Below are 20,219 nucleotides of genomic sequence, written 5' to 3'. Positions count from 1 at the left end.
ACATATTTATATATAAAATATACATATAAATGACGGATTTATTATGAAACAAAATTATTGAAATTACTATAACACAGTAATTCAAATAAAAAATTTTAATAACATGGTTACATCATAATACAATATTTCCTAACATAATCTACATTTTCGCGTATTTCCTATAGAATAATTTGTTTTGCACCGAGCATACATCACATTCTCTCATATTCGTATTCTCACATTCATACTGAATGAATTACCAGAAAATTCTATAGTTACAAAGTTTCGTAATCGTGACAGCTTGTCGAGCTACAAATTTTCACAGTTGTCTCATGGGGCCAAGTATTTAAAACTGACACAAAAGTATGACACTTCCAACATTTTCTGCACATAATGAAAAAGAACCTGCTGGCAGCAAATGTTGTAATGTAATTAATTATGTACAGAATTTACAAATTGACCTTTCGTAAGATTATAATTGGATGTGATAAATGTTATGCAAATACTTCTTTTTGAAGGCTTCTTTTGGCATATTCAGTTGTTCCAATTCGTTAACGCAGATTAAAACACGCAATTTTAAAGCTGTTACAATTTACGCAATTTTTGAAATAATTATAAATGTTTACATAGTTATAAGGCATTACACTTTATAACCGTCAGATTAAAGGTGCCTTACTAGTAGTTCACCCTTCAAATTTAAATATTTCTTATTTTCCATCATACATGCTCAAAAATTAAAAAATGCTAACAATACTACATTGTTCAATTTTGTTATCAATTATATATGCGTTTTTCTTGAGCATGTAAGATATTCATTGGTATTGATGCTCCTATAGCTGTGTGCAATAAATTTCTTTTGCCTGAATACATGTTAACTTAAATATTTAATTAATTCTTTTCTTCTTTCTTTTCAGCTCCATCGTCTTGTTGACTTTGGCTTTGATTCTGGCTTTCCCGCTCAGCGGCCATCTACAATTAAATCCATTTAACACAATTCCTTAATCTTGATTTCAAATTAACAATTAAAAACCTCACATACCTTCTTATATGCCATCTCAAACAGTTTAAGACTGGCTTGTTGCAATTCATTTGTTTGTCTTTTAATTTCCTCAGGTTCTACCTCATCTTTCTTGGTCAATGTTTCTCGCATTTTATTAACAGATTCTTTCAGTTTGTCACACTGTAAACGTTAAATGAAATTGTAAATATGAGAACTACCGGAAAAGAAAATATATACACTATTTGTCTTACTTCATCTTGTGGTAACTGTGCTTTGAATTCTTCTAACTTAGATTCTGTATCATGAATAATTCCTTCAGCTTGATTCACAGCCTCAACTCTATCTTTCTTAATTTTGTCTTGTTTGGCATATTGTTCAGCATTTTTCACCATGTTTTCAATTTCATCTTTACTGAGACCACCACTCGACTGAATAACAACTGCAAATAAAAAGTTGCTGTATGAACAATATTCAATTATATTGACTAATATTAAAATAATTTCTTTTACTTAGAAATTCACATACTTTGTTGTTCTTTGCCAGTTCCCTTGTCCCTAGCGGACACATGAACAATGCCATTAGCGTCAATATCAAATGTGACTTCTATTTGTGGTACACCTCTTGGCGCGGGTGGAATACCGACAAGAGTAAACTGTCCTAAGAGTTTATTATCGTTAGCCATTTCTCGCTCGCCTTGATGAACTTTAATTTCAACTTGAGTTTGACCATCGGCTGCAGTGGAGAATACTTGACTTTTTTTGGTGGGAATAGTCGTATTTCGAGAAATTAATCTTGTAAATACACCACCCAACGTTTCAATGCCTGTAAAATAAATTAAAAATCAAATTGCAACAATGATCTGTTCATGATTATGAAAGCTAGAATTAAATGCAATAATAATAACTCAGTATAATAGGTCTTCATTTTTATCAGAGAGAAGATTAGTTATAATAGGCATCATTGTCTAGAAGTGTTTCATTTAATTTATGAACAAACGTGTATTTACCAAGTGATAATGGAGTAACGTCCAGTAGAAGGACATCCGTTACATCACCAGCAAGTACACCACCTTGAACTGCTGCGCCAACAGCTACAGCTTCATCAGGATTAACGGCCTTTGATGGTTGTCGACCAAAAATTTCTTGTACCGTCTGTTGAACTTTAGGTACTCTTGTCATGCCACCAACCAACAACACCTCACCAATATCAGACTTCGATACTTCAGCATCAGAAAGTGCTTTCTGACATGGCTGAATAGTACGTTTGATTAAATCACCTACAAGACTTTCAAATTTACTTCTTGAAAGCTTGATGTTTAAATGTTTCGGACCACTAGAGTCCATAGTTAGGTATGGCAAGTTTATATCGGTTTGAAGAGAACTGGATAGTTCAATCTTTGCTTTTTCAGCTGCTTCTTTCAACCGTTGCATAGCCATTGCATCCTTTGCTACATCTAAACCTTGCTGTAAAAGTATTAAAATATTATATACAATTTCTATTATATTACAAATACAAAACATTATTCAATTAAATATACACACATCTTTCTTAAATTCTGCTGCAAGATAATTAACTAAAGTATTATCAAAGTCTTCTCCACCCAAGAAGGTATCTCCATTCGTAGATTTGACTTCAAAGACTCCTTTTTGAATTTCCAAAATTGAAATATCAAAAGTACCACCTCCTAAATCATATACTGCAATGCTAAACAAAAATGTTACATTTATGGAATATACAAATGTTTCATATTTTGAAACAAAAATCAAGTATCAGTAAATTAATCAGTAAATTATTTTCAGCATGTTTAACAAAACAATGCTAAGAGACGAAAAATAACAGCATCATTTTTCATTTTATATTTTGAAAAGTACTTATTATGTCTCTAATATCATTAGACAAATAATGCTACATACATTTTATCTTCTGTTTTGTCCATGCCATATGCAAGAGCAGCAGCTGTTGGTTCATTGATTACTCTGAGTACATTAAGGCCAGCAATCTGACCAGCATCTTTCGTAGCTTGTCTTTGCGAATCATTGAAGTATGCAGGTACAGTGATTACAGCATTTTTTACTGACATACTTAAGTATGCTTCAGCTGTTTCCTTCATTTTCATGAGCACAAATGCACCGATTTGACTAGGGGAATACATTTTACCATCACCTCCTTGTACCCATGCATCTCCATTGGAAGCTCGAACAATTTTATAAGAAACAGTTTTCCTAAAATTATGAATGTGAGTCAATATATGAAAACAAAATATTAACAATAAATTTTATACACGCGATACATACATATCTTTTTTTACTTCAGGATCGTCGAATTTTCGTCCAATTAATCGTTTCGTAGCGTAAAATGTATTTGCTGAATTTGTGACTGCTTGACGCTTGGCTGGCATACCAACTAAACGTTCGCCATCTGAAAATTCATAAATTCTTCATATTACTTCTATTTACATAAAGAGTTTAGAACGATATATTTACAACTTAAATTTTGCAACTATAAATGAAATAATAATCTAACCTTTACTAAATGCCACATAGGATGGAGTCGTGCGTGAACCCTCTGCATTTTCTATCACTTTAGCTTGTTTTCCTTCCATAACAGCTACACACGAGAATGTTGTACCAAGATCGATTCCGATAACTGCACCTTTTACACCCTCTGACCTATATAAATAAATGTTAAGACTCTTGTTACACACTGATAACATAATTAACATTGCTTTGTTAATTGAATTATTATAATGTGCATGTAGTAAAAGGTACATATATAATAAGAAATATAAAATATAATACAAAGTATTTTTCATTTACTTGTATCGATATTGTTGCAGATCTGTAAATCGTTGGGGCACATACATAGGAGCTGCAACCTAAAAAATATTTAATTCTAATTTATAAAGCTATAAGTACTCCTATAAATACTAACATAAATTACAAAACACAATCTATTTAAAAAAACCGTGTAAAAATAAACTTAAGAAACGCAATGTAATTTAATGTGAAAGTACACGAACAAATATCCACAGATAATTGTTGAACTGCATGACAAACGTAAGCGAAACGAACATCTATGTATGTAGCTATATTTTGTCATGAAATGTAGTTTCAAACATGTAAGAAATAATTTAAGAAGATCACGTGCCGGCTATAAGTTCGATGTCTCGCGGCATTTTGAGGAAAAAGTATCCAGTTATGCTAAATATTCACGAAAAATAGATAACCGATACGAAATAACCAATTTAGTATAATGATACATAGAACAATAAATTAGTTTATGTATTGTACGGATTGTATACGACGGAGAAACGTGCGGCGAAAAAAGTTCTTACAACGCATTGTGAATCGCCATCGGAACTTACATTTTTAAGAATTGTGCTGAACTGTTGTCTTCTAGCAATGTCACAGGTGACATTGCTGCAGCTTCGAGTTAACAACTTTGCGGCGGTCAGCATTTTGATTTTTACGCGTTATATCGTTTAATTTTACTAAAAAGTTCAGAAGAGACGCGGATGCTCCAACTTCACGTGTAGTGATGCAACCTTACAGTGCCTTCTAATGCGCACTCCACGCGCGCATTAAGACTATTTCTACTCCGCGTGCCGCATACGTAATCGCGTTCAACCAATGATAAGTCAGCTCTCAGGGAATGAACCAATCGACGCATTGCACGGCCATCCTGTCTCTGGTGACTCGAGAACTATCCCGAATGTTCTTTTATAGAACAAATATATTTCGTAGATCAAACGTAAAAAGTAACAAAATTTATTAAGAAAGTTAATCAGTTTTTCTCATAATAATTTTAGTAGTATATTCATGTAATTTGAAATAATAATTTTTATTGCTATATTCTATAAATTGGAGGAAATAGATTCTCAACGAATAGAGTTGTGTATTTTATTTAAGTATCCGGAGTTCAAAAACTACAATAACCAAAAAACAAGTTAAATAATAATTTAACATTAGTAATGGTTATAAAATTATTTATTCGTTGTATTATGAGAAACATGGCTTAACGTGGAAAGCTTGTTATAGTAAAATAATAATATTTCAATAGAATTTTATTTTTATTATATTTGCCGTAGATGTATTAATGATATTAATCGATGGGTTAAACTTGTTTCCTAACAATTTTATATAATCATTTTCAATTTTTCACGAGTAGATGAGGAAACATAAGCTCAATATAGAAAACCACGTAGAAGTTTTAATTTATTTAAAAATTGTATTCCTGAAAGCGATTAAATCCACATTATTGAAATGTTGAAACCAATAAACATAATAGTGTTATGTATGTTTTTTGCGTTAAGTAGCCAACAAGTATACAAGAATGAACGCACGCCTTACTACTCGCGAGTTCAGGTTCTGTTACTGACTGAGCGTTATCTTTTGTCGAAGAAAACATTAAATCTTGAGAGTTCAAAGGTCATTATAGAATCAACGTGGAACGTATAAAGTAACGGGCTCAGGCTGATTCTGAGAACGAAATACGTGGCTTTTTTTCTACAATTTCGAATAGTTTTTCTTAAGAAATTGATTGTTTTTAGAGAAAGCAAAATCTGAAGTGGTTCATTGCTTTTCAGATAATCAGATAACTTATTAGTCCAGCCATAGATTGGTAGAATGATTTAAAAATGGTCTCCGAAAATTTCTTTATAATTTAAAAAAGTTATTATTACAGGCACTATAAACATACAAAAATGTTACATAGAAGAGTAGATACGAAAACATACATATTGTTTGTGTAGAAGATGTCCAATCAGCACATATAGAACAATGGATTTTTGAGAAGCAAATATGAATTCTAACATTTTTTTATCAGGATAATCGATCTTATATATAACTTCTGTAAAAAATATTATACGGTTCTACATAATTTAATATTAAATTAACAATCCGTAAATTGCATTTAATACTACGCACTGGTAATTTACCACTTAATGTAACTAACTTATTCATTAATAAATAAGCATTGTAATTTAACATTTATACAGACCGATGCAAATATATATAAAAAAAATGTATTACGTTTTATGAAGAAGACAAGCACACACATTTTACATTGTTGTATACATATTACAAATAGTGCAGTGGTTATTGTAATTTCTCTACTGGTAATTTCTCTACTGTAAGGAACAATATCTTTTAACATAAACTCTTATGTCTTCAATTGATAACAGTAAAAAATAACATTTGTTATGTACAGTTAAGTATACATTGTTATGCAGTTAAGTGTATATCCTGCATAAAACATATATCAGTTACGAAACATTCTTATCCTTCCAAGATGAAAAATTAGGCGACCCAATCATGTGTATGGAGCAATTTGTTACATCATTCCTGAAAATTCAAACATATGTTTATTTCTCCCAGCTGTCAAGCAGTAAGAAAATTATTATTTTATTTGATTTAATTGATTTAAATGACGAACTTACAAGAATCGATCTTTCAGAAGAAACGCTCTAGGTTGCATCAAGTTCAGTCTGTCACCATTGTAACACAAGATTTGCGCCATCGTAACTTTTCTTATTTCTTCTAATTGACTCAAGGGAAATGAACCTGGACTATTTGCATTTTCGTACCAATATCTGTCCCCTGTGTAATATATTTATTATCGTATCACCGAATGCGATTGAATTGTCAGTAACTAATCTTCGACAATTTTGAAATTTTCTTAATATAATTTTATATTTTAATTACTACAAACATAGTGGAAGTGGGAGTTTATCTGAGACGCAACGAAAAAGTATTCCCTCGGACGTTAAACTGCATGTTTACATGTTCTCCTATTCTTATTAGCGTGCGATCAATATGGTCAGTAATGTTTTATTTAGCTTTCTATCTTCTGGTAATGTTATTTAAACGTCAACTAGGTTCTTATAATAGTAATTCTTATAATTATATTTGCTTACCCAAACGAAGATTTCGAAAAGTACGTCCTAATAAACAAAGAAATGTTGGTCCAAGAACAGAATCCGACACAGGTGCTTCTGAAAGTGCTCCTGTTACTAGATCTATGTCTTCCACATTCCTGAAGATGATAATTTCAAGTATAAATTGTCGACCCGTATCCATTTCGCGTTAATTTTTTCCTGAAGTACAAATAATTACCCAAAAAATAAAAAAAAAGTGTTCCGATACAATAAAAATTGACGGAATTATGAGTATTTGAAAAATGGAATCATTTTTATGAATAATTTTGTTGCGTAGTGTTTATTGCCTAAAGCATTGCTATTGTCAATTTACTCTAAGTACGTTTTCCGGCTCGTACGATGATCCATGATTACATACTACGTATTTTCATAAATTTTCCCTTACTTATAAACTGCTCGAAGTCTTTCTATGGTATCTTTGGCCATGGATCCTCTAAGATCATCGAAACTACTAATGTCTGGCAAATCGCAGAATGTTCGCCATCTGATGTATGGGGACAAACCGTGATCCCTTCCTTGTTGTATGACTTGTGCGGCATAATCCACAGCAATGTCGTTGCTTTTTCCATCGTGGAAGTATCGTTCCAAAAGGATTTCATTCAATCCTGGCGGTAAAGGCTTCCTAGAATGTCCCGCTGTCACGGAAATTAAATCTTGCATCCTAGATCGTCATTAAAACCAAGTTCTCATGGGACAACGTATCCAGTGGATCGTAATAATATTCGACAAAAATTTAATCCCAATTCTGTTTGTGCTTTTGTTAAGCTACACTTCGTTCAACTTATGTTATTTATTCAAACATTATAACGGTTAGCTGACGGGCAAAAATGATCAGTTTCTAGTTACAATCTTTAATTTTTCAAACTTGTTCTAAATGACGAGGTAATGATTTTATTTGATATAAGACTATTCACACTTAAAATATAGATGGAGTTTTAATATCAGCTAAAAAGACACTTAGGTTCTTTTGTGAATCCTAATAGCGTGTTAGCATAAAATCTCCGGGAATTTGTAATCTGTAATTTATATTCAATGAAATTGTAATTAATCTTATGAAACGAACGCCTACGGAATTAATCGTGTCTGGTATGGCAGCATGGTAATTGTCGGCCATCGCGTGCCTCGCAATCCATTAGATCTTACGAAACGCATTCGCATCTGAGGATGTGTTTCGTCGAAAATGTATTTACGAGTAATTTCAACTGACCTGTAGCACCTGAGATCAGACGATCAATAGCACCAGCTTCGTAAAACTCCTGTGGAGCGTAGAACGCCGATAGTAAGGACCTTTCTCCAGACTTTAACGCCGATCGTGAGTCAACTAGGTCGAGGGTTTTTGGGGTCAACGCGGCAATGAAGAAGAGCCCAGCGGATGCAACAGCGTTTGAAAGTGTCGCATCTGTTCTGGTGTCGTAGCCTCGGAAGTAACCTCGGTGCGCTAAGCGTAACTGATACCTTTAAATACACCATTGGGTCGAATAATTACAATACGTAAACAGAGAGCACCACTTATTGTTTCTCAACATCGTTTCTCAACGTGACCAATTAATTATGGCGTTCTCAACATTATATTTAAAGAAAGGAGTTTCAGTACTGTCATCCAAATACTAACTAAGCAAAGAAATATTCTTACAAATTTGTGAACAAGATGATTTAAAAAAATACATTTCTTTTCTTATTGACAGAATCTTATAGTGCACGCCTTAAGGGGCTATCCCGAATTCGGAGGTCTAAAAAAAGCGGTTTCTCGTGAATTTTTTTAGGATGGAAAAGAATAATTGATTCTATCGAACTTTTTATCGTATTTTCATACATATTTGAGTAGTCTGTACAAATTTTTTCAACAAGAAATATTCAAATTGAGTCGATTGTGATGCACATTTGTAGAGCACTTCACAATTAAAACCTCCTATCGGCGGGAAAGATGCAGGTCGTAATTTTGGTTTGACACAAAAATAACCAAAAGAAATTTTCATTTTCATACATTTTTCTTCTATGTGAACTAAGAAAAACTCGCAAAAATGGTGAAATGTGAAATTATTGCAAGTTTGAAAAAAAGACCGAGCTCTTTGGGTGAAAAAAATCACTTTAACTTGATAAAAAAGTTGTGTAACATTTTTTTTGTATGAATTTTTTTAGTCCGCATAGAAGAAAAATGTATGAAAATGAGAATTTCTTTTGGTCTTTTTGTGTCAAACCAAAATTACGACCTGCATCTTTCCCGTCGATAGGAGGTTTTAATTGTGAAGTACTCTACAAATGTGCATCACAATCTACTGACTACTCAAATATGTATGAAAATAGGATAAAAAGTTGGATAGAATTAATTATTTTCTGCCATCCTAAAAAAATTCACGAGAAACCGCTTTTCTTAGACCTCTTAATTCAGGATACCCTCTTAAAGAACGATTGTACAAAACTTCAAGTGAAAATTCGTGAAATTGGCGAAGTCGTAGAACTCGGAGTATTCCTAGATCTGTTTCCGAGTGGTACAGCGGTTCCTTCCTTCTAGAAAACTACTAGAAACTTTAAACGCGTTTCTCTCAAAACCGTGTTTTCAAAGCTGGCTGACACGATTTCAGAAAAACTACTGGATCGATCGACTTGAAGTTTCCGCCTCCGAGTGTTTTCGAATCACCCTGTAGATGTTCGGAGGGTCATTAATTTCCCTCATAAGAAGAAAAGGAGTGGGTAATATTATGTATGTGGGAAAGTTCTATAGCGTTTCTTTGCGTAATGTTTGTTTTAGTCGCAATGCACGGAAGACTTCTAAGTGATGTACTGATTTGTCTGACTTCATCACAGAATTTCGTGTCCTGGAAATGTTTACTAACAACACTTTTTGCTTACGCCAGCCTGACAATTTTAGTGTTACTGTTATCGGTTTCTTCGAAATTGGACTAAGGAGAAACAGTATTCGCAATCAAATACTTGGCTTGGTATTGAAATCACTGTATACAGGATGTTTCACAAAACGTGGGACGCATTTTAGCGACGTACCGTACACACAAAAGAATGGAAAAAAAGGTTCATAGAGACAAGTGTCCTATTCGTCCATGTTCCCAAGTTATTACCATTTTTGTACCGCAGTAACACGTGCCTGCTCACCTTTATAGGAAATGCTCGTAATGGCCACATTTGACCTAAATGGGAGCCTGTGGCCGTTAAGTCACAGTTTATTCGTCATCTATTACTCGAATATGAGTTTGCCCATCTTTGATGTTAAGGCATGAGTCATTCGCAAGTGAAAATACAAATTTTAACATGCTTCACTATTCTGCATTAAAATGAAATCATTTCTAGCAATTCTTTTAATAAAGTATTCTTCGAAACTCTGTCGTAAACAAGTAGTTACAACCCAGAAAGGAAACGTTTCCGGACGCATGTTCACATGACACTCGCCTTTTCCTGACGAATAGAATATGCTTGTAAAGTTTAGATACAGTGAGTGTAGAAAGCATTCGTACACCGATCAATTTCTAAAAAAACTATGTACAATTGTAATTTATTAACTTATTTTTTATAAACAATGACATTCTACATAATCTCGGAAATCTCTAGAATAGATAGATTACAAAAAGAAATAGCTATTTATGTAAGTTGCGAAATTAACAAGAAAAAAACAATTAATCGATAGAAATATTGAAGCAACAAGTATTCGAACAACTGTTTAATTTTGAAAATTTCATTAAAAAAAAAAAAATTTACATTAATTTATAAGCATATAATACTTCCTTCGTAGGCTTTCCTTTTGATTTTATAATTATTGTAACTCTTCTAAGCATTAAATTAACTAAATTATTAGTTATTCGAAATGGGATCTTTTTTCATTCCTCTATTAGAGCCATTTTTAAAAGTACTTTACTGGAAATTTGATGTTTTCTAATTCGTACGGAGCAATAAACTAATGTGTTTACGTTATAAACTCTACTGTAAATGGTTCGTCATAAGAATCGTACAAATACTTATTGCTTTTATACTTTTACTCACTTTTCACATTTTTTTGTTTATTTCGCAAATTATATTGACTAGTAAATGTTGTTTGGACTATATCTATCGTAGAGACTTCCAAGAATATATAAAATATCATTGATTATAAAAAAAAAGTTAAGAAACTACAATTTCACACAAAAGTTTTTTGAGAAATTGATCGGTGTACGAATAATTTCTACATCCACTGTATCTATTTTAGAAACATCTTGCGTACGTGTATTTCACGTGCATGTTTATTTTGTTATATATTTGAAATCATAAAAGCTTCATATTTTCTACAAAAGAACATCTGTTCGAATTCGAGACTGTAGAGATGGTTGAGAAGAAATATAAACAATTTCTGGAAAATCTCGTGAAATTTGAATTGGATCAAAATGACCATGCTCCTTAAACCTAGTGTCAATTATCGGGAAGAATAAGTTGAATCAAAATTACAGGGTGTTTCTCGAATGAAATACAACTTGCTAATCCGTTAAATTAATTATGACATGAAAGAGAGTACACGTACTTGTCGAGACTTGTTTCGCCGAGAACAACGGGCAGAAACTCGTTATAAGTTATATGCTCCATTTCCGCGATAACGATTCTTCTTGCTTCCTGGTAGAGTCTCTCGTCGTCCCAGTGAGGATTCAGTTGTCCCAGCTCGGCAGCGACTCGGTTATGCTCCCGTAGAAAAAGTACGTGCATTAGAGTGAGACCGGGGTTCTCGTTTACTCGCGAGTCCCCGCTAAGAAAACACGGGAAAGCTTTGTTCGCGCTTCTGCAACTTTCGTACTTCGGCGAAGGCATGGGCAAGTTCTTCCTCTGCGTATTAAGCAAACCGCCCTTGCCGGATCGCAGAGCTTTCGCTATGTCTTCGGAACTCCCATAAACCGGGGAAAGGTCTAAGTACGACGATGCCTGGTTGATCTGCTGCCGAGGACCCAATTTGCATCCCTAAGTCAGAACACTACATTACATACTGTTGATTGAATACCGTCGTAAATATTCTGCGTTGGAAAAATGGAAAAGCTAATGCAAAAGCTTCCCAAGTGCTAAAAAAATGCGTTAAGCGTTGACTGCCGTAGCCAGAGAGTGTGTGAACAATTGGTACGAGATTTATAGTACACCGAGAATTCTTTGACGATGATCCATTCCCAGATCGACCTTTAATAGCCCGTAATAGAGAGACGCATGATCAAGTTCGTGAAAAAATCCTTGCTGATTGCCATTTAATCATGTGAGAGATTGCCGACGAAGTTAACCCTTCTCTGGATTTGTGCTAAGCAATTGTGACTGACGATCTTGGCTTCGCGCTTTTTATCCATTTTTCTCAATTGGACACGTTACCACATAATTTTAGCAACGTGTCTTTAGCCAAAGTCATCATATGTTACTGGAAATGCCTCAGTCCCTGCACGGTACACCTTATCGAGTATCTCCTCGATTGTGGCGCATATCGTTTACCGTGGGAACGAGGTGTCTGATCCTTGTACATGATTTACAACGGTATGAATGAAGTGTCTCTACGCACTTAACTTATTTTCATCAAAAAATGGAGATACCTGGTTATTTCACTGGACCTTCCATTGAGGAGTTTCTTTCTGAGAAAAAGATTCCTATAGTACTCTGGCATACGTATTACACCGACCTTACATCCTGTGGATGGTTTCCTATACCTCAGAACTTAAATCAAGCTAAGAGAGTGAATATACGATGATGTCGACACAATTAAAAACTAACCTGATAGCCAAGTTCGACAGTCTTTCACTGAAAGAAATCTAAAGACATCGTCAGAAGTGATGGAATATAATATCAGCAGGAAACTACTCTAAATTTATCAGTGTACAGTTCATGTGTATGAAAGGATTAATTTGAAATAAAAATTTGTAATAGTTTCGATCACCCCTTGTATAAGATCTAAAGAAAGCTGGAAAAACGTTACGTTTTTAGATCAGAAGAGATTCGATTGGTTTGCGAGTCTTGGTCTCTCTTTTATGAATATTATTTTGTATCTAAAAGTACGAAACTACCGTAATGCATACAATATTTGTACTTGCAAGTCGTTCCCCAATCGTTTCCCAAAAATAATTATGATGAATGTGAGGTGACTCGAGGAACTCAGTCAGGACATTTATAAAATAAAAATCTTGCAACGATTAACTTGTTCTCGCTACAATTCCATTCTTACGAATAATCTAGATAACACGTGCAGTTCCGTTACCTGTAGTGAGTTTCCTGGGTGGGGCGCTGATCTTGAATATTCCATGCAGCCTATAGTGTTATCGGCACGGATCGGAAAGCATTCTGGATGGAAGTGTTCATAATCCACGTCGCAACATTTCAATTTCGCTCCGTCAGGTAGTTCCATCTTAGGTGTATGCGCGAGATCATGAATCAGAAATTGGCCAAACAGCGCGGTGAGTGCCATCAAATACGGATGTTTAAGATCCAATCCACCGGAATGCACTTTCGAAGAGACTTCTCTGGCGCTAGGTAAATCCGTGCGTGGCATAGAGACCCCGTCTACGTATTCAGGTGGCAGGAATCTCACGTAAGCCTCCAAAGCTGCGCCCCAAGTCGGATGCAAACCGTTATTGCACTTCCCCGTGTGAGTTCTGTAGCGGGAATCGAGCCCTCTGCAGCTGGCCATTACTTGCAAAAAGCTGGACGACTCGGGACAGTTAATGGCAGCCACAGATGGCAATACGGAAGACGCCTCTTTCGACGACATGTTCAACGCTTCCACCAACATCACAGCCATTGTTTCCATTCGCAAGGCTTTCCTCGTAAGATTTTGCGCGTCCTCGGTCATCGCGTGGGATGCACTGAGGAACCACGACGGGGAACCACGGGTTAAATGTGTATGCGAGTTCAGGATTGCTTGTTCGGCTTGATGGTACTTCTCCATCGAAACATTTGTACGCCTATTCAGATCCAGTAACATGTTCGACGGCAATGTTGTACTCTCAACGAGCACGAACAAGACGAGGAATCTGCGAATCGGAATCTAAGGCTAGGAATTATAAACTTGTTCGTACAGGGTGTAAAGAGAACATTCGTCGCGGCTCTATAGGATAAATTTACACATCTGGACTGAAAGATACTGCACTTAAAACGCATTTATCAACTTGTTTGACAACTCTCTGAGAAAACTGTGCGCCCCATCGATATGACCAAAGTCACGTTCTCTTCATGAAACTTCTCTCTATGACATCTCTACGAGAAAAATCTATAAACCTTGCGTCAATGTAAAAACCTTGAGCATTAACAGCGATGCGAATGTACAAAGAGTTGAATTTGCTATGGAGATGTTGCATCTTCTAGCAATGAACTCGTGAGAAATCGTCTGCAATTTCTATCACACAGAGCGGTACACCTTGACGTTACTTAATAATTGTTATGTAAATTCAATGCTTGTCTTATTATTCGACTTGACAATAATGAGATAGGATCAACCATTAAAAAGTACAATCGTGGGGTTGGGCGGACTCGGGTTACGAATTTTCGTTTCTACATCCGCATTGCAAATGAAACTGAGCACACGGAAGAGCTAGTTACCTTTTCGTGCGATAGGACCATGGGTACGAAAAGATTCGCATGATTTCTCTGTAAATTGGCTTTCTCATTAGCACGAAATGGCTTTACCAATGCTGAAGGTATTGCGTGACTTGGTTCAACATCTATCGAGAGAATTGCAAGCTTATCTAGAAGATGACATTTTACCTCGTTTCTGTTAAATCGTTGTTCCTTGATCTCCTGATCCCATTAAATCAGAAATAAACAAAAAGAGCAGGTTATTGTCAAATGGGGTTACTTGCAACACTTTTCCACTTCTATACTGTATGAAATATAAGGTATTTAACAATCAACAAAAATGCTTACATAATGAAGAATTCTCGTTTGCTATGCAATGCTGTTAAGTTCAAGGTAAGAATGTAATCATAATAATTTTGAAGGTAGCCAAAACCGGTACGTGTTCCTGCCAGTGTGGTAGTCTCACGGAACAAATTCATGCGACCTTACGAGGAGATCGAAGAACTCGCTTGCTTGACATTTAGGATCCTTCCTGGTTCTTTTGTGATTATCTTACGCAATCGTCTCTGCTCCCATGATTAGCGCTTGTGTAAATTGATGGGAACCAGTACGCGAAGACATGATTCCATCTCTCTTCATTAGATCACAAGACTTGAAATACAAATTTTTGTTCGACTCCAATCGTACATTAAAAAAAAAAAAAAAAAAAAAAAAATTATGGAAATATAGTCATTTCGTATACAAATATTTTTAAGTCATGGATTTTATGAACTTGAAGAAAGAAATCAAAAGCTTAAAATAAATAAAATAAAGAAACTAAAAGTTTTGTGAAAAATAAAGTTCTCTCAATGTTTTTCATCTTCTATTCGAATCTAATTACTGTCTTCGATGTGTTGTGTTGAGTCTGATAATTGTTTCATTTGTTTAATAGTATTTGCGAACGATAATATTCACTGATGATGAGAACATGATATTTGCAAATCATTTGTCAGAGTAGTAGAAACGGGGATGTGAATTTATTAAAAAAAAATCTCGAAAATTCTCGTGCACAATCACTACAAGAATCGTAAGACCTCACACGACTGTACACTGAAAAGGTTGCAGCATCGGTTATCTCGCAGAATGAAAGCGGAAACACTCACCGCGACAGGAAAGCGAATAAATCATTGATCGGTCTTCGTTCCGCGCACATCGACATTTCTCCAAAACCTCTAACCGTGTCTTTCTGTACGATAATGACCACACCTACGTTAATGATCGTTAGAATTCATTTGCCTCGTCGGGTGATCGCAGTGGTCGGACAGTGCATGTGCGTGAACATGAAGCGGCAAACGTGAACTGAGACTGATTCTCGAACGAAAGTAAATCCTGAGCCCGTCCGGTTGGTTCAAAGAGTGGGGCCCCCTAAGGATCACTGTAATATAGGGTGTCAACAACACACGGTGCATCGACTGGGTAACATTGTTAGTTAAAGACACGGTAAAAGTGCATGGTTGCCGTAGTCGGATTGGTATTACGAACGAGACCAAGGTTCACCTTTCATAGACTCTGTGTTACAGTCGCGGTTGGACGTGCAGTTTCAAGGCTCCAAAGTCTATTCGCACTTTCGTATGTACAGGGTGTAAATAAAACGAATGGTTATCAATTTGAGGGATGAACCTACGTATCTGGATCGGTGGACATTTGTTTAAAAAAAAAAAACCCGTCCGCGAAGTTCGTTTGTGAAGGATTGTAACGAAATCCTTAACACGCTGGGTTTACGATGTGGGGAGAGGAGTTGAAAGGAGGGTAAGGGGTTAAAAAAGGAGACGAAAATCAGGAACCGCCTACAGAATTAGGAATAGCCCGATGGACACTCAGAAGTTTCTCACATTGGAGTGGATACTTCTTCAAGCTCTCTTGGAGGGAGTATCCAAGGTGACCCTAGGAATGCTAATGGGATTAGGATTAAGAATACTGGTACACCTCATAGAATACTGTCACCTCTTAGATACAACGCATCGAGAATCGGGATATAGGAAGAATATCACGGGTCTCAAATAGTTATTCACTTGCCTATCAACTGACTGATCATAGTCAGTCATTCCCGTAAGAGATTGGGTGATCCTTCGAAAAGGTTTTCGGTGCACAGCATCACGCTGCATTATAAGCGCGACGTGTTACTATTGGGATCGCGTCGCGGTGAAACACCGTTATAACCTTGAAATACAAGGTCAAAGTTTTCTTCCAATTTCTAAATATTCTATTCAAACAGAATAGAATTCTAAGCTTCAAGAAAGTTACATACCACAAGCACGGGCTTCTTGACCGCGCGTGGCAGCTCCGCGAGGCGCCGGGGTTTCCCCGTCCTGTCTCCTATTCGTTTACACATAAGCGATCCTTAGATGTAATCACGGCTACGCGGCTGACACAATTTTTGTATTTAAGAATATTCTACATTCACAAACTTGTGCGCGTGGTCACGCGCACTTTTACACCTACAATCCTGCAGCAAGGATCCGCTAAAAGGTATTACGTGTCGTATGAGTATTCATGTCGCGCGTGGGGAGACTGGTTAAAAAAACTAGTATAGAACGTGAAATAATTTGACGAAACTCAGTCCGTGCGACAATAATTACACTTACTTTAAAATCTCAACTTCGTGAATTGGGTTAGGGTTTCTATAACTACTTAAAAAAAAAAAACTATGTCATGAGAGGCCTTGAGCACTTTTATTTTCGCTCTACGCGCCATTGTTTACATTTTAGATCTTTCACTGTCCTTTGTTTTCATAATAATTGTTTGAATTGTATTAAAATTATCTATATCCGCGTTCGCATTAGCGCGCATATATATTTATTGCTTAAATTATAGAATCCGGTTCTAGGAGCGAATATCGTCTGTGTTATCAAGAACAGCTCCGCTATAAGCTAAATCCCAGTAATGCTCAACTTGGTGCTTTTTAAAGTGCTCCCGAGCCATTTTTTCGATTGGGCAAACTTTGAATTTGATTTCTCCAAAATGACGTTGTTTACTAGTGCCTTCCCATACAGGAACGCATTTGTTCGGTACATCGTTCCCATCGTTATCTTTTATAATATCTTCCTCCCACTTGATGCGATTCATCATCAATCGTTTATATTTACTTAATTGTTTTGCGCCACCTTCTACTACGACAACGTTGCAGTCTCGGAAGAGCATAACACAGCCTGTAAGGTAAAGCTGTTTCGCATTTGTTTCCACTTTAAACTTCTTTGAAGAATTATTTAGCAGATCGCGTATTCTGCAAAGGAAATATTAATTATTAATACCTTTTTGTATAGGTAACCTAAAATCTCGAATAATAGGAAGTTATCTCTAGTATTTATTTGTTAATATATTATAATTTACCTGTAAACGGATACGTGTACACCGAGTGTAGTATCCTCCTTAAGTTTTCTTGCCTTTTTCTCTCGCCTTTGATCAGCCGTAAGACGTCGAGCCGCATTAGCATCTTCGTGTGCTTTTAATCTTTTAGCCATTTGTTGTCGAACGTGAGCTTCTATTTTCGTAGGATCTTGGACGGCTTCTGTACCTAATACTCGCATGAGATTTGAAATTCTCAATTTCGGTTCCGGCGGCGGTTCGAGGCCTAATCGAATTTTTTCTTGCTCTTCTTTCCATGCTTCTCGCCGGTTTTGTCTTCGTAACTTTTTACGTTCCTTTTTCGTTAAAAATACGGGCATATATATTGGTTTTAATGGATCAGCTGAAATAATAAATAGACTTGATTTGTATTGCTTTCTTATATATGAAAGTATAGCGTATTTAGACTAATTATTAAAGAATACTCACTTGGAGGTCGCATTTGTGTGGGATGTTCTACAAGATTGGTAATAGTGGAGTTTTTAATCATGGTAAGTTCATCTTCGTTCGGATAGCCTCCTGCCAAAATAACCGAGTCCCACCATTCTACATTAGGCACATCTTCGCTGAGAGCTTCAGTTTTTGGTGCTATGAGCGCCAATTTAGTTGCAGAACTTATACCGGTTTTTCTAGCAATTTGACTAATTTCATTCTGCAGTTTTTCTAACTGAGCTTTCATACGAATTCTCTCTGCTAGTTGCTGAAACTTTCCTGGTTCATGGAATTTCAATGTGCGTTTACCACGTATAGCTGGTTTCACACCTATCCTAGTATCAAAAAAGTGTGTGTCTTGAATTTCTTCCGGGCCTTTGGATTCTTGCAACTGCGCTTTGAACTCTTCCCGTTTTTTTGCCCGAATATTGGCTTTCAATGTTGGCACTACTTGAGTAAGTTGTACTTCTTTGCCTGTTATATCTACGGTTCTCCCTGATTCATCCAAAATTAATGGAGTCGGTTTGTCGGGTACACTGACATTACCAAGTAACCCTGAGCTTAGTTTACTTCTGATTTGGGCTTGTAGAGCAGCAATTTTTCGAGCTTTGTCCGAATCTGTTTTACTTAATAAACCTTGATTGTACATACTCCCCACCGTAGGTAATGAATCTTGTGATTTGTGTAATGGCTTTATCGGTGATGATTCATCTTGTTTTATGGCTTTCAGTGCTCTTTTTCTTTCTTCGATTTCTCTTTGGGCATTAGCCATCATTTGTCGTATCTATAAAGAAATAATTAGTATGGAAACTAGCAAAATGATGGTAACATATTATTACAAATTGAATACCTTATCTGCAGATAATTGTGCTTCTGTTGTTTTTTCATTTTTCACTTCATCATCTCTAAATCTCGGTTTCTTCGCATCTTTGTCTTTATCTTTATCTTCCATGTGACTTCGTTTCTTACTTTTCTGTGCTGCTTTAGCATCATCATATATTGCAAATATTTTTTCAGTTAGTTTTGAAGCTTTTTTATCTTCCAATAATGCAGATAATTTATCTATGCAAATGAATATATTAACTATTATTGGGGTATAGATTCTAATGATTTACAATTGATCATATCAAAATATTAGTAGTGTATTTCTCTTGTAAAAAGAAACAGACCAATATAGTTACATGCTATGTCTTTATTATAATATACAAGTACCTTGTACATTATAACACTTTTAGACATCGTTATAAATTATTCTTTACGAAAATCGTAATTAATCAAACAATAATACTGTAAACTATTACTAACCTGCAGTTTTACGTTTATCATAGCCAGAAGTAATACAATTGACAGCCGTGGTAACGATAGCAGGTTCCCCAAAACCGAGAAATTTTTGAACTGCTTTTTCAATTTGTGGTTTCATTTCATCTATTTCTTTTCTCGTTAAATAAGCCATTTTTGAGGGATTTGCTGTATGGAGTAAATTTATTCAAAACACCGTCAACTTAACGAGAAATTGTCTACTTTACAACATAACCTATACAAACTATAAGGTTAAGTTCGCATTTCAATCACACTTCATTTAGGTACGATTGTTTTATATGTCAAAAAATACCGAACGTCTAGGAATTTCAGTAAGGATTGTCATGATATTTCTTTACGGTTCAATGCTTCTTTCTAAATCAAGTATCGGCAAATATATTCCGATACCATCGACATCACATTGCAACACCGTAATTGTTATTTCAATCGTTCCAACTACGTTCAGTAATTCTGTAATTCACTAGATGTTTCGAGACTTCAAACAGTAGTACCAACTTTCTAGTCGGTATGAATTTTACTAGTCCAGTTGCATAAAGCTAGTGGAAATTACCCTTAATTTCGCCAGAGGGTAAACTGGCGCCATCTACAGAGAACAGGTGAATGATTATGCATTTCGTAATCAGGATAACTTATCGCCTAACTAATAATCGTTTTTTTTTT

General features: G+C 35.5%; 3 protein-coding genes across 6 annotated transcripts; all 3 read right to left on the bottom strand.

Annotated features, from left to right (window-relative positions):
• Window positions 1–80: 80 nt before the first annotated feature.
• Window positions 81–4,546, bottom strand: LOC128890576 (heat shock 70 kDa protein cognate 5). Its single transcript, XM_054149214.1, has 11 exons — window positions 4,344–4,546; window positions 3,796–3,854; window positions 3,503–3,648; window positions 3,274–3,397; window positions 2,893–3,201; window positions 2,521–2,683; window positions 1,986–2,442; window positions 1,505–1,801; window positions 1,231–1,418; window positions 1,019–1,159; window positions 81–948 (listed from the first exon to the last, which is right to left on the bottom strand). Exons 1-11 carry the CDS (start codon window positions 4,434–4,436, stop codon window positions 868–870), a joined length of 2,058 nt encoding a protein of 685 aa, XP_054005189.1. The 5' UTR covers window positions 4,437–4,546; the 3' UTR covers window positions 81–867.
• Window positions 4,547–5,648: 1,102 nt separating this feature from the next.
• Window positions 5,649–16,402, bottom strand: LOC128890575 (chorion peroxidase-like). Of its 4 annotated transcripts, none has more exons than XM_054149210.1 (8): window positions 15,566–16,402; window positions 13,111–13,882; window positions 11,416–11,843; window positions 8,122–8,369; window positions 7,300–7,549; window positions 6,894–7,012; window positions 6,417–6,576; window positions 5,649–6,321 (listed from the first exon to the last, which is right to left on the bottom strand). In XM_054149210.1, exons 1-8 carry the CDS (start codon window positions 15,619–15,621, stop codon window positions 6,243–6,245), a joined length of 2,112 nt encoding a protein of 703 aa, XP_054005185.1. In that variant the 5' UTR covers window positions 15,622–16,402; the 3' UTR covers window positions 5,649–6,242. The 4 variants fall into 4 exon arrangements, with proteins under 4 accessions (XP_054005185.1, XP_054005187.1, XP_054005188.1 ...); XM_054149212.1 differs by having other exon boundaries at window positions 13,111–13,714; XM_054149213.1 differs by having other exon boundaries at window positions 13,111–13,454; window positions 15,566–16,401.
• Window positions 16,403–17,112: 710 nt separating this feature from the next.
• On the bottom strand, window positions 17,113–20,007 carry LOC128890577 (U4/U6 small nuclear ribonucleoprotein Prp3). The gene is made up of 5 exons (XM_054149215.1): window positions 19,545–20,007; window positions 19,090–19,301; window positions 18,237–19,023; window positions 17,793–18,150; window positions 17,113–17,685 (listed from the first exon to the last, which is right to left on the bottom strand). Exons 1-5 carry the CDS (start codon window positions 19,690–19,692, stop codon window positions 17,286–17,288), a joined length of 1,905 nt encoding a protein of 634 aa, XP_054005190.1. The 5' UTR covers window positions 19,693–20,007; the 3' UTR covers window positions 17,113–17,285.
• Window positions 20,008–20,219: the final 212 nt, after the last annotated feature.

Source organism: Hylaeus anthracinus, unplaced genomic scaffold, assembly GCF_026225885.1.
Source record: "Hylaeus anthracinus isolate JK02 unplaced genomic scaffold, UHH_iyHylAnth1.0_haploid 12001, whole genome shotgun sequence".
NCBI lineage: Eukaryota > Metazoa > Arthropoda > Insecta > Hymenoptera > Colletidae > Hylaeus > Hylaeus anthracinus.
Note: the sequence above shows the minus strand (reverse complement) of the source record. Positions and strands in the feature narration are given on the sequence as shown.

Coding starts and splice junctions, on each gene's coding strand:
- LOC128890577 (XM_054149215.1), bottom strand. CDS start 19,692: ATGGCTTATTTAACGAGAAAAGAAATAGATGAAATGAAACCACAAATT. Junction 19,302..19,544: donor TGATAAACGTAAAACTGCAG/GTTAGTAATAGT, acceptor TCATTTGCATAG/ATAAATTATCTGCATTATTG. Junction 17,686..17,792: donor GTACACGTATCCGTTTACAG/GTAAATTATAAT, acceptor TTTCCTTTGCAG/AATACGCGATCTGCTAAATA.
- LOC128890575 (XM_054149210.1), bottom strand. CDS start 15,621: ATGTCGATGTGCGCGGAACGAAGACCGATCAATGATTTATTCGCTTTC. Junction 11,844..13,110: donor ACCCAGGAAACTCACTACAG/GTAACGGAACTG, acceptor GTTCTGACTTAG/GGATGCAAATTGGGTCCTCG. Junction 6,322..6,416: donor CTTCTGAAAGATCGATTCTT/GTAAGTTCGTCA, acceptor TTGAATTTTCAG/GAATGATGTAACAAATTGCT.
- LOC128890576 (XM_054149214.1), bottom strand. CDS start 4,436: ATGCTGACCGCCGCAAAGTTGTTAACTCGAAGCTGCAGCAATGTCACC. Junction 3,398..3,502: donor CTATGTGGCATTTAGTAAAG/GTTAGATTATTA, acceptor ATGAATTTTCAG/ATGGCGAACGTTTAGTTGGT. Junction 949..1,018: donor TTGAGATGGCATATAAGAAG/GTATGTGAGGTT, acceptor ATTTAATTGTAG/ATGGCCGCTGAGCGGGAAAG.